Raw genomic sequence first — 13,230 nt, forward strand, 5'->3', positions numbered from 1 at the left:
ATCTTGTGTCTTCAGTTCTTATCAGGTTCTTCCTTCAGGTTCCTGCATCATTATCCTTCAGGAGCTGAATGAGAGATTCCTGACTCTCAAGGACTTATTTAAAAGTCATAATTTAATTTCCCAAATTTCCTTTCTCAAATCAATCATCTTTTTTCAATCGTGTCTTAGTTGCCAAAAGTTGATATGATTTCTCATTTTTTAGTTTTGCCCTCTTTTATCATAGAACATTCACATGTACATGAGCTGAGGTAGCTTTAGAGTCCCCCCCCCCTCCAGGGCAAGAACAAGGTCCTCTTGTTCCTTTGGTGCCCTTGAAACCTTTTCTTTTCGTTCCCATTTTTCCAGTTTTTAATTGTTAAAAGTTAGCCTTCTGCCTCTAACATCAAACTCTTTGATTTGAGGCTTAATATTTACACCATAGTTCATTAATTCATTTTCTGACTAAAAGTGTTCGAATCCCATTTGAAAGCTGTTTCTTCATATAGATATTAATTAATAGGTGCTTTTTAAAAAATGAAGTACTTTTCTTATTCCTTTTAGGTATCAGAATATTTATTGTAGAAATTATATATTGTTTCCTTTAACAATTGATGTAAATCTTTTCCTTTACACAAAAATACTTTTTCTGTCCATTTCATATTTAAACTGCTCCATGTACATGGGGCCTTAAAGGGACAGTGCATCTTTTACTAGTATAATTTTGACTTTTGAATAATTGATGTACATAAGAAGAAACTTCAGGTCACTTTAAGTTTATTTGAAAAATCCTATGGATAATAAAGGTGGAGGGAATTAAGAAAAATCTTCTGGCCCATTCTCTAAACTTCAAAAGCCCTTCAAAAAGTTTCTCTATTCTTTTCCCTCATGGAGATTTTTCTAGAGGTAGGGATTCCACACTCCTCCCTCCATGGTCCATTCCAATGTCTTGTCATTTTTATTGTCAATAAATTCTTCCCTATATTGAACCAAAATATTTTTGCATTTGTTTAAGATTATTTCCTTTTTTGAAATTTAAAAAAAAATTTTTTTCACGAAGCAGCGAGGTGACACAGTGGATAGAGCACCAGCCCTGAAGTCAGGAGGACCTGAGTTCAAATCTGGCCTCAGAGCAAACACTTGACATTTACTAGCTGTGTGACCCTGAGTAAGTCACTTAACCCCAATTGCCTAAAAAAAAAAAAGTGAAAAAAAAAGAAAAGGAGAAAAAAGAATTTTTTTTCACTATTTCCTTTTGTTTGGACGCCTGTGGACATAGAGAAGAGCTGTCTAGTATCCTCTTCATGCACTCTACATTCAGCTGTGTGACCCTGGGCAAGTCACTTTACCTGTTTCCCAAAGTTTCCTTAATTGTGAAATGGGGATAATAATTGCACCCATCTCCCAGAGTTGTTGTGAAATCTCAAATGAGATAATATGTGCAAAGTCTTTAGCACAGTACTGCATAGCAGACCATAGTAAAACATACTTGTTTTCTTCTACATTTGGATCAAAGGTTATGGACATTTTATTTTCTTAGCATAATTCCAAATTGCTTTAAAAAATGATTGATGATGGCACATCCCACTCTTAAAAACAATCTTTTATTACTGTATAGAAATAGGTTTTAAAGCTTCTGGTGGGGAGATGTTCTGAGCTTAATTAAAGATTTCATATTCAAAGCTTTACTAGCTTGGTAGAAAGACCTCCCAGAATCCGGGCTTTGACTACAAGAACGTAGGGTCATCTGCCTAACATCTTTGTACCACTGGCCTATTTCAAAACATTTTAAAACAAAATGTTTTCATTTCTCAAGGAGGCAACAGATTTTTCAAAAAGAGAACATTCCCAGATGGTCGAATGCATTTTATTCTAACATCTGAGTGACAGGTCACTTTGGCATCTATATCAATTTTCAAATTTATTCATCAGCCTCATGCACTGTGCCTTTCTTTTTTTGTTTGTTTGTTTGTTTGTTTTTGTTTTAGGCAATTGAAGTTAAGTGACTTGCCCAGGGTCACACAGCTAGTAAGTGTCAAGTGTTTGGTCTGAGGCCAGATTTGAACTCAGGTCCTCCTGACTTCAGGGCCGGTGGTCTATCCACTGTGCCACCTAGCTGCCCCACACTGTGCCTTTCTTACAAACATAGGAGCCATCCAAAATTTTTCTGATATTGTTTTTTTTACTGTCGTGGCCTGCAGCTGAGTTTGTGATGAGGTTAGTATCATTTCCTTCAAGAATTAACTCATCTTTAGGAGCTTGAGAAACAGCATAAGCAGCATCTGTTTTCATGTTTGCTCTTTGGATATATTTTTCACTTAAGGAGTTTCTGATTTCCACAAATGAACCATTCTCTTGAGTTAACCTGAGCTGACGCCTTTGAAGCATGTTTTGCACATGACTGAAGACTGTGGGGATTGTTGCAAGTTCTTTTCAGTTCCTAATCACTTGTGAGTTTTTCTCTTCTTCCCAAGGAGATTGAGCTCAACATGGATGTTTTTGAAATCCCTTTGCAGTATTCCTTCAGGGACCCTCATAATAACTGTTCAGTATTTCAGAGAGATGTAAAGATTTCCTGGGATGTTGACAGTGTGATTGTTAAGCATAGTCTTTGTTCTTGTCAGAGATGAGTGGAAAAGCACACATCCATTTTAGATGCATTATAAACACACCAGCAGTGTGCTACAGCAGAACGAACACTGGCATTGGTGTTAGAGAATCCAGGTCCTCATCTGATGGTTACTCCCTGCATGACACTGGTCAAGTCTTAGTTTCCTTGTCTTTAAAATGAGAGGTTGAACTAGATGGGCTCTCTAAGCCTATGGTTCTGTGACCTTAGGTTCAAATGCTAACCTACCATTTGGTAGCTGTGGGACCTTTGGTGAATCATTCAACTTGTCTGGGCTTCAGTTTCCTTATCTGCAAAAGAGGAAGGTTAGACTAGATGATGATTAAAGTCCTGACCCCTGGCTCAAGTCCTGGTTCTACCACTTAATGATTATATAATTTTGGTCAAGTTATTTAACTTCTCTGAGCCCCAGTTTTTCCCATTTGTAGAATGAAGGGGTTGGGCTGAGGATTTTTTTTTTTCCAACTCTGACTCTGTGATTTATAAATATCACGTATACTTCTAGGATCCACAGTTTCCCTAGTGTAGGTGTCATTCACAAATAAAGGTCCTAGCTCTTCTCTAACTTAGTAGACATCCTGAGTTGCTGTGCCTGAAATGTTCACTACCTGGAACTTAGCTAGATTTGTTGTTAGCTCACAGATATACAGTCCATCCCCAGCACCATGTGTGAAACCTTTCCACCTTGGCAGAACCTTTTTTCAGGAATCCAGGGTCCTTTTCAGGCCACCCACAGACAACATGGGAAGGGACAGGAGGAACACCCACTGCTGAATCAATTCTTTTGGGACTTGCAGACATGTACCTGTTCTGTCTTTATGTGTCTTTTTTTTTTTTAAACCTGAACTCGGTGTTTATTTTCTTTCAGCAACAGAAGGTCATAAAGAAAACCATTTTCAAATGAGTGAGTTTGAAGCACCTCAGTTTTCTGGACCTGAAAATGGTAAGAAATTAAAGGCCCTGCCAGTTTAGGACCCTGAGATGTTTAGTTTCTCGTGTTTATAGAATTGTAGGATAATAGATCTAAAGCTGGAAGAGCCCCCAGACACCATCTAGTCTAATCCTTTCATTACACACATAAGGAACCTGCAGTCAAGTGACTTGCCCAAGGTAACACAGGTAGTGAGCATCTGAGGATAGGATTGGATCTGTGACATATAAAAAGTTAGAGAGACATAATTTCTGGGAAATTAATCATCTTATTAATTATGCTAGCAGATAATTAATAAAAGAGGTCAGTGGCACTCTCAAATGCCAAAGATGGATCATGGTGACTTCCTGACATTTATATGCCCTTGGAAGAATAGGTGTTTCCAACAGGTGACAATTATTTCTGGTTAACAATTAATGAGAAGAATGAATATTATAATGAGAGGTAGACTTATTCTAGTGAGGGGCTGGGGGTTATGACTTTGATTATGTCACTCATGGACAAAGAGAGACTATGTCAAGCCAAACCACCCCCAGCCTCGGGCAATCTAGACAAAGGATCTATCTCCCTGCTCCAGCCTGCCTGAGTAGAACACAATGGGCCAAAATTCACCTTAGACTAAATTCTTTGTAAGGTTCTCTAGTTAGGTGGAGTCTCCCACCCAGTATTGAAAAGCATGTACCCCAGGAATTTGGGCAATCTCATCATCAACAATTTCCTTCAGAGACTGAACAACCTACAGGTTTCTGGTTTCTGAATGAGGAAATAAGAAGGGAAAAAACCTCAATCCTAATGTAATAATTGATTATTAATATAAGAGAGAAATAATCATTTCTCTCAGAATCCAGGTCTTCTGACACCAGTGAAAGTATAGAGAGGATAATTGAATCTTTAATTGGGGATCTGCCTCGTTGTTATTCTGCACAGTTAACATGAAACTATAGATAGATATATAGATAGATATATAGTGTTAACCCACTCAATCAAATGAGCATTTTTACAGTTCCTATCATGTTCTAGAGAAACTGATGAGGCATGGGAGAGGATAATTGATACCATAATGATATAGTATCATATATTATGATACCATAATTGATGATATGAATGTGAAGGTGGGATGAAGGAGACAAAGATATAAAGATGACATTTAGTTCACAGACTTTTCCCTGTTTGTCTCCCCTGACCTCCCCACTGTGGCTAGCAAACTCCTGTAAATCCTGCTCCTATTATCCTTGTGGTTTAGAACCAACATCTGTGTCTTCTTTGGTGACAATCCCTTTCTCCTACTACTTCTCCCACATTGACATTCCTACACAGCTCAGCTTTACATCTCTTCCATTCCTTTCCTTTGCCCCTTTCCACTGTGCTCTCTGAAACTCACTAACCAACTTCCCTTTTTCCTATATTTCTTCCTTCATACTCCCTTCAACTTTCCTCACTCACAGAAACTTGTTTTCTCCTAAAACATCTACCACTTGCCAGACTTTTCCAATGTTGACCATTCCTTCTCTTACAGCCATACTCCAGAAGTGGTCTGATTAGAGTATCATGGGATCATCACCTTGTTTCATCAGTTAGTCAAGAAGCATGTGTAAATGAATTCTCAGCTATGCTGTAGGCAGTAGGCCTGTAATCTAGCATTGGGGATCTAAAGACAAAAAGAAAAAATGAAACAATCCCTTCTCTCGAGGAACTTACAACCTAGGAGGGGAGACAACACACACACACACACACACACACACACACGTTGACAAAACTAGAGGAAGTGAAGAGGAAGAGGATGCTTTGAGGGAAAGTGACACTCAGTTTTGTACATTTTAGAGGTATTCACAGAGCACCTGGGTGACATTCAGGAGGCAGTTGGAAATAGAAGTTGTTTCCTCAGCACTTCAGACTAAATATGTCCAAAGTAGAATTCATGATGTGTGATACCATGATCTTTATCCCATACTTGCTCTTCCTTCAGACTTCCCAATTACTGTTGGGCAGTATCACTAAACCCACAGTCCCTCAGATCTGTAACCCGGAAGTCATCCTTGACTCTTTCCTCTTCCTTGCCTCCACATTCCATCAGCTGTGAGTCATGTAGATTTTATCTTTATGACATCTCTTGAATCCATCCCTTTCTTTCTGCTCATATGGTCCTTACCATCAGTCAGTCAGTTCAGAATTAAGCATTTACTATGTGTCAGGTACTATGCTAAGCTCTGGGGATAGAAACAAAGGCAAAAATGTGGCCCTTGCCCTCCAGAAGCCCAAAAACTAATGGAGGGGACCACAAGAAAAAAACTTGTGCCTATAAGTTATTTACAGGATAAATGGTATATAATCTCAGAGGTAAGGAAGTGATAGGGATGTTGGGAGAAGGAAGGAGGAGAAGACCAGTTGAAGGTGGGATTTGAGCTGAGTCTTGCAGGAAGACTGGAGCCAGAGGTGAAGAAGGGGAACATTCCAGGCATGGGGGAGATGGTCAGTGAAAAGTCACTGAGTAGAGTGATGGAGCGATGGGCTGGGGGACCAGCATTGCTAGAGGGTAGAGGACATGAAGGAGGGAAAAGTACGAGGAGACTTAGAGGTAGGAAGGGGCCAACTTGTGTAGGGCTTTAAAAGCCAAATGGGGTATTATGTTTGATCTTGGAGGTAATAAGGGGCCACTGGAGTTTACTGAATAAGGGGTGGGCAGTGACATGGTCACTCAGACTTGTGCCTTAGGAAAATCGCTTGGGCAGCTGAGGATGGATTGGAGAATTGAAACAAGGAGACCAACCAGGTGGTTACTGTGGTAGTTCAAGCGTGAGGTGATGTAGGCCTGTCCCATGGCATCAGTTGTGTGAGAGGAGAGAAGGGCAGGCGTGTGACAGAGGTTGTGAAGAATAGGAAAGAACAAGACGTAGCAGCAGACTGGGGATAGGGTGGACTACTGATGGAGTTGAGAATGACATCAAGGTTGCAAGCCTGGGTTCCTGAAAAGATGGTGGTGCTCCTAACAGTATCTAAGAAATTCTGAAGAAGAAAGGGTTTGGGAGAAAAGATAACGAGTTCTGGTTTTGACATGTTGAATTTCGGATATCTATAGGACGTCCAGTTTGAAAGACAGCCAAACGACAGTTGGTGATGAGAGATTGTAGCTCAGGGGAGAAGTGAGATATATAGATTTGGGAATCATCTGCATTGAGCTGATATTTGAAACCATGACAGCTGATTATATAACTACATGAAATATATACAAGAATAAAAAAGGGCCCAAGAAAGAGCCTTGAGGTACTCTCATGTTCAGTGAATGTGGCCTTGCCAAAGAATGACTCCTGCTATCTTTGCTTTCTCCCTCTCTACTAACTGCTTCCCCTTTTACTATAAACACATTTCAGCCTACCAAGTACATTTTTAAAAAATCAAACCCTGTCTTCTCTATTATGGGACTGAGGAACAATCAGACAGGTCCCCTTCTTCCTCTTACAGAGTGAAGAAGGGGAAAAAAAAAAAAGGAAGGAAAGAAAGAGTACTTATTTAGCACTTACTGTGTGCCAGACCCAGTGCTAAGCACTGGTGATACAAATACAAGCAGAATGAGTGTCCCTGCCCTCAAGGAGATTACATTCTCATTGAAGAAGACAACCCATAAAAAAGGGAGCTGAGAGGGGGCAGGCAGAGATGAGCTGATGTGGGGGCATGGTTTTGAAATCTGGAAAGTCAGGAACAGAGCGAAGGGGGTAATGAAGATGGACCAGCTTAGCCCCTGCCACAAAATAGAGGCTCCAGCAGGAACTCACCAAAGAGAGAAAGGGGCAGGCCTTAGGGAGACATATTACAGCATGAGAAGATGGCAGGGAAGGTTGGATGTTCCAGGGTGAGGAAGCCTGAGACCCTGAAGGAAGTTATGGGATGAGATAGCAAAGGCTGATTTTGAAGTCCAGAAAGTCAGGAACAGGGCAGGAGGGAAATGAAGAGAGAACCAGGAGGAAAGCCTAGGGAGGATATAAGGAGAAGAGAGTGATTGGTGTCACATGTTGTAGAGCTGTTAAGAAGGATGAGCATTGAGACAAGGCCATTAGATTTGGCAATTAAGGAATCTTTGCTAACTTTGGAGAGAGCAATTTAAGTTGAATGATGAGGTCAAAAGTCAGACTGCAGAGGATTTAGCATCAAGTAAGAGAAAAGGAAGTGGAAGTGCCTTGTATAGATGGCTTTCAACAAAAGTTTATCCACAAAGAGGAGGAAGGATGCAGCATGATATGTGGCAGGGATGATGGTGGGATTACATGAGGGGGAGATATGGGCAGATGCTGAAGGCAATGGGGAAGTAGCCAGCAGAAAGGAAAAGACTGAAAAGTAGCAAGAATGGGAATGATAGTGAGTACAATTTGCTGCAAAAGATGGGGTCAAGGGTGCATGTAGAGAGGTTTGACCACCTGTTCATGTTAGGCAAGGGTGCAAGAGGAGACAATGGGGGAGGACATCGGAGTGACATGAGATGAGGTGGAGGGGAGCAGAGGGAGCCTCTCTTCTAAGAAGAAGAAGGTGAATTCCTCTGCTGAGAGGGTGGGTGGAGAGAACACTGGGGAAGACTTGAGGAGTAGTGAAAAGGTATGAAATGACTGCCCAGAAGGGGCAAGGCCAATCAACTAGGGATGTATAAAAAATCCACTTTGCTGCAGGGAGGGCCTACTTGAGATCTGGTAATAAATCTGTAGTGGACCCAGCCCACATGGCTTTGTGATTTCCTCCAGCTCTCCTTAGCAGTGCAAGTAGGAACAAAGGTGAGCAGTAGAGGACCAATTTAAAGTTGGAGTTTGGCAAGGCAAGATTGGTGATAGCACAAGGGTGCCAGGGAGGGGCTTGAGCATGCAGGGTCCAGTAGAATGACTTCTTCTGATAGCTTTGCTTTCTCCCTCTCTATGGCCTGCTTCCCCTCTTCCTGTAAACACATTTCAACCTACCAAGTACATTTTTAAAAAAATCAAACCTCATCTTCTCTATCATTCTATCTCCTTCATTTTACTGTTGAAGCTTTTGAAAGAGTGGTTTATACTCATTGCTTTCACTTCCCCAATTTAACTCCTAACCATCTGGCTTCTGTCCTCAATACTCTAAAGAGCGCTCTCAAAGATGTACAATGACTTATAAGCATTTATTTTCTTTCCTATGTTCGCCTCATTAAAAATAAAAAAAAAACTCTTCTAAGCCATATGAATAGTTAAAACAAATTTCCACGTTGATCATGTGAAAATGTTATCTATCATTCTATGTCTTTTCTCCATCACTCTCAGGAGGTGAATAGCATTCGTCATTGGTTTTCTAGTGTTGTTGCTGGTCATTGCACTGATCAGAGTTGAAAGTGTTGTCTTTATAATGTTATTATTGTATCCATTATTCACCTGGTTGTGCTCACTTCACTTTTTGTCAGTGGATATAAGTCTTCCCCGGTTCTCTGAAACCATCTCTTTTGTCATCTCCTGTGGCACAAAGATGTTCGATTATATTCGTGTCACATAATTTATTCAGCCATTCCTGCATTGATGGACACCCCTTCAATTTCCAATTCTTTACCACCACAAAATGAGTTACTATAACTGTTTTTGAATATAGGTCTTTTTCTTATTTGATCCCTTTGGGATCTAATCCTAATGAGTATCACTGTAATAAAGGACAGATACGAGTTAGTAACTTTTGGAGCATAGTTCCAGTTACTTTACTGAATGGTTGGTCCAGTTCACAGAGCTACCTACGAGCAGTGCATTAATGTGCCTGTTTTCCCGCAGCTCCTCCAGTTTTTGTCATTTTGCTTCTTTTTATCAACGTTGTCAATTTGATTGGAATGGGGTGGAATCTCAGAGTTGCTTTAATTTGCATTTTTCTAATTATTAGTGATTTGGAACATTTTTTTCTTATGACTATTGATAGCTGGGATTTCATTTTTAGAAAGCTGCCAATTTGTATCCTTTAACCCTTTGTCAGTTGGAGAATGGCACTTATTCTTACAAATCTGAATCATTATATATTTTGAAAATGAAACTTTTATCATAGGAACTTGCTGCAAAGGTTTTTTTCTCCCAATTAACTATTTCCCTTTTATTCTTTGCTACATGTAACCTTTTTAAACTTAATATTATTTTTTAATTGATGAAAACCTACCTCCTTTCCCTCTTACCTCCCCCCACCCACTGAAAAATAATTTTTTAAAAAATCCTTTGTACCAAATAGTCAAGTAAACAAGTTCCTTCAGTGTCCACATGACCCCGAGTACATCACCTGGCAGAAATGAAGGCAGCTAAATGTGCTAATCCCTTATCAAGAACTTTTACTATTTACTTATTTGCACTTAGTTTCTTATATATTCAGCAAATTAGGTAGGTCAGTTTAAAGTATTCTTGCTATCATGCTGATATTTAATAACTTACAGAAGTGTACTATTGTTAAGCACGTGTAGTTGTGATTTTTAATACACACCTCTCCAGCTGAGAATGCTTTTGAGCTACAGAGGCTTGTCAATAAAGAGTCCTAGTATGACAGTGATGACGCTGAGCTAGGCATTCTTCTCTTGCTCATTGTTTTGCTCTATATATTATTTCATTTTTCTTTTGTTTTTAATTTTTCCTAAAATAGTTGCAAAAGATCTTCTTGTAGATTCCCTGGAAGGAGAGGATTTTGAGAAGGAATTCTCATTTTTGAACAACCTACTGAGTCCCAGCTCCTCAAGTACTGGAGAATTTAACCAAGAATGCCACAATGTCTGTGGGAGCCCCAGCACTGTTCTCCCTGCCCAGAACTCTGCTTCAGGAGCAGAGCCTCTTGCTAAGTCATCGGGATTTCTCCCTTCGCAACTCTTTGACCTGGGCCGCCATGCTGCTGGAAATTTCAGTAGTAAGTGTTTCAGATTATTTTGTTATGTGTATGTAGTATATGTATATTTTTATATATTTGTATATATAATTTATATATATTTTGATATATGTATTTGACAAGCAAAACCTTAATGTGAGTCCACATGAAGACCTCTCAAGTTTACTAAGAATTAACATTGCAAAACTTACATTCCTATATCTACCAATCAATTTGTGTATAAAATGTTCACCCCTGAAATCATTTGCTTTCCCCCATTTCTTCTTGGTCATCCCCCAGCTTCAGTTAGTTTATCTTCATCATTATCCTTGTATAGGTGGCCCTTTACTCACAAATGACCTCAATTATAACCTGTAACTCTGCCATGGGAGCTATCTTAAAAAACTTGAAACTTTTAGACAACATAAGTGTCTGTGCAGGCATCCAGGCATTTGTAGATTAATTTTAATATGTAGTTTTTGAAGCTGTCAGTTCATAAATGGCCAGCATAATAAAATAGAAACTCTGAAGTTGGGAAATTTCAGACAGTGCAGGGTTTAGAGGTTCAAGGTATTTTAGAAAATAAACAGTCAAACCCTTTTTTTCAGATGACAAACCTCAAATGCAGAAAAGGTAAATACCTTTCTCAAGACCACCTGTTATAAGTGCAGAGGGAGGATTCCAACTCTGTTCATCTCTGGCCAAGGCCAGGGCTCTTTCTACAATGCCATCCTCCTGGGGAGAGCGATTCACCTCTTGGTGCTATAGCATCATTCTGAATTTAGAAAGGCTATATCACCTGTTAGAGTCGCTTCCTAAGGCACAGATGAGTAATGGAGTTGATTATTTCTGCCTTCTCTCCACTATGATGAGATAACCTTATTTTGTAGATGTGAAAACCAGGATTCACACAGGTCAAGTACATCAAGCTGTGGCAGAGCTGGAGTAGAGCTTATACACTGCTGCATGAAATAGAAGTTCATGCACTCTGTGCTATCGAAATATTTTGTTGTTCAGTCATTTCAGTCACGTCTGACTCTTCATGACCTCATTTGAGGTTTTCTTGGCAAAGATACTAGAGTGGGTTTGCCATTTCCTTCTCCAGCTCATTTTACAGACGAGGAAACTGAAGCAAACAGCGTTATGACTGGCCCAGGGTCATATAGCTAGTTAATATCTGAGATGGATTTGAACTTGGGAAGAAGAGTCTTACTGACTCTAGGCCCAGCTCACTATCTACTGTGCCACCTAGCTGCCCAAAAGAAATATTTTACTGTTGGCAAAAAAAAAAAAAAATCTTAGAGGATCTCAAATCTTTTGTTTTCCTTTTTTGTGATGTTTTTTTTTATGTGTGTCTAACAATTCATTAATTTTTCTTTAAGGCTGGACCTCTCAGGGGGAATCAGTATTTTCTCTTTCACACACGGATTCTGATAACCAGCCTGTGCCTTCACAGAGTAAACCAAAGAAATCACCAATATGTAAGTCATCTTCTACTCTCACAAAAAGAAACAATAGGAGTCAGATAAATATTTTTCAAGAGTACCAGTGGCCTAGTGTTTTCCACATAATGAACAGAATGCTTTGCCGAATCAAAAGGAAATTGGGGGGAAAAAAGCTGTACCATTTGTCATCATAGTGAATATTTAAATTGAGTAGACGAGCTTCTCACTCTAACTCATTGGCTTGTATGTCTAAAGATCATTACCCAGATTGCAGGATAGGAGCCAATGCCCAACATTTTGCCCATGAACAGAACAGCTGTTCAATTTTGAGTACATATTTAAATTAAGTAAAATCTCAAAATTTTCATCATGTTCCAAGAATTTAGGGCTTCAAAAATACCAGAATAGTGATTTTCTAACCTCTCCAGGGGACCACAGCATAGTGGTATTGGTAGCAAAAGTGATCACTGCACTAAGAATCATGTAGATAAGGTATATTTGTCTCTTAAGTTACAACCATTTTTATGGTCCAAATTAATCCCTGCCAACCTTCCAGTCAAAGTAAGACAAGCTACTCAAATAAAAAGGAGTATGGGCTAATATAAAGGCTAAAACAAGCCAGTTTTAGAGTTTTAAGTAGGTTTGGAGTTGGCACTGAGTTGTAACTAAATGTTCAAAGACATAATAAAGTTATAGATGCATTCTATGTCTTGCTTTTAAACTATCATCAGATTTTTGGTTAAAAATCTATTTCTAAATATATTATTGTCTATAATTTAGGTGTAGGTATTAGCCTTAATCTTGAATCATACCTGAGAGCCTTTGCAACGTGGTATCAGGCAAGCACTGACCTACCTAGGTAATTTCTACCTCCCAATAGGGACTTTATACTTTTGTCTTATTTCACTTTTATTTTTATACTCACTTTTGCAATTTCTTAAGGTAGCCAGCAGTTATTTAAGTGTAACCCAGAGGTCTTCAGTGAAATACAGTATCTTTAGTTGCTTTTCAGTTTTCTTCCCAGGCTGTTCTCTTTGCTTCCACCTTCACTCCCTGTCCCTCCCCCACCGCTGTCCACTTTGGATTTGGCCTCTAACCTTCAGCCTTCTTGGCACAAATGAAAGAGCCCAGAAGTACAGCTAGTGTCCCTCCCCTCACTTCCCATCCCCGGGCCACCCAGCTCTGATGCAATAGTCACATCCTCCATCCTCTTTCCCCTAGCCCAGGTTGCCTCCCTTCTGATGAATCTCAGGTAGACACCTGGGGGTGGGGCAGGAGACACTACAGGGGGCCCCTATGCCCCTAGCAGTTTTCATGAGTCACGGGAGCCCTTAGTTGATCCTCAGACCCTTCTGCCTGCTCTCCTCTCTTCCTCTCCCTTAATGTAGTAGGGATTAGAGAAACATTTTCTAAGCCTGGGACTTATTCTT

The 13,230-nt window shown here is 39.8% G+C and overlaps 1 protein-coding gene across 1 annotated transcript in view; it reads left to right on the forward strand.

The window, feature by feature from the left end:
• Positions 1-13,230, forward strand: part of ICA1L (islet cell autoantigen 1 like) — a 42,537-nt gene that overhangs the window by 27,791 nt on the left and 1,516 nt on the right. Inside the window, exons 9-11 of the mRNA XM_027873795.1 lie at positions 3,474-3,548; positions 10,140-10,397; positions 11,738-11,836. Of these exons, the coding sequence (XP_027729596.1) occupies positions 3,474-3,548; positions 10,140-10,397; positions 11,738-11,836 (432 nt within the window). The remainder of the gene's footprint in view (positions 1-3,473; positions 3,549-10,139; positions 10,398-11,737; positions 11,837-13,230) is intronic.

The sequence above is a fragment of the Vombatus ursinus genome, unplaced genomic scaffold (genome assembly GCF_900497805.2).
Source record: "Vombatus ursinus unplaced genomic scaffold, bare-nosed wombat genome assembly UNPS02014802.1, whole genome shotgun sequence".
Classification (NCBI taxonomy): domain Eukaryota; kingdom Metazoa; phylum Chordata; class Mammalia; order Diprotodontia; family Vombatidae; genus Vombatus; species Vombatus ursinus.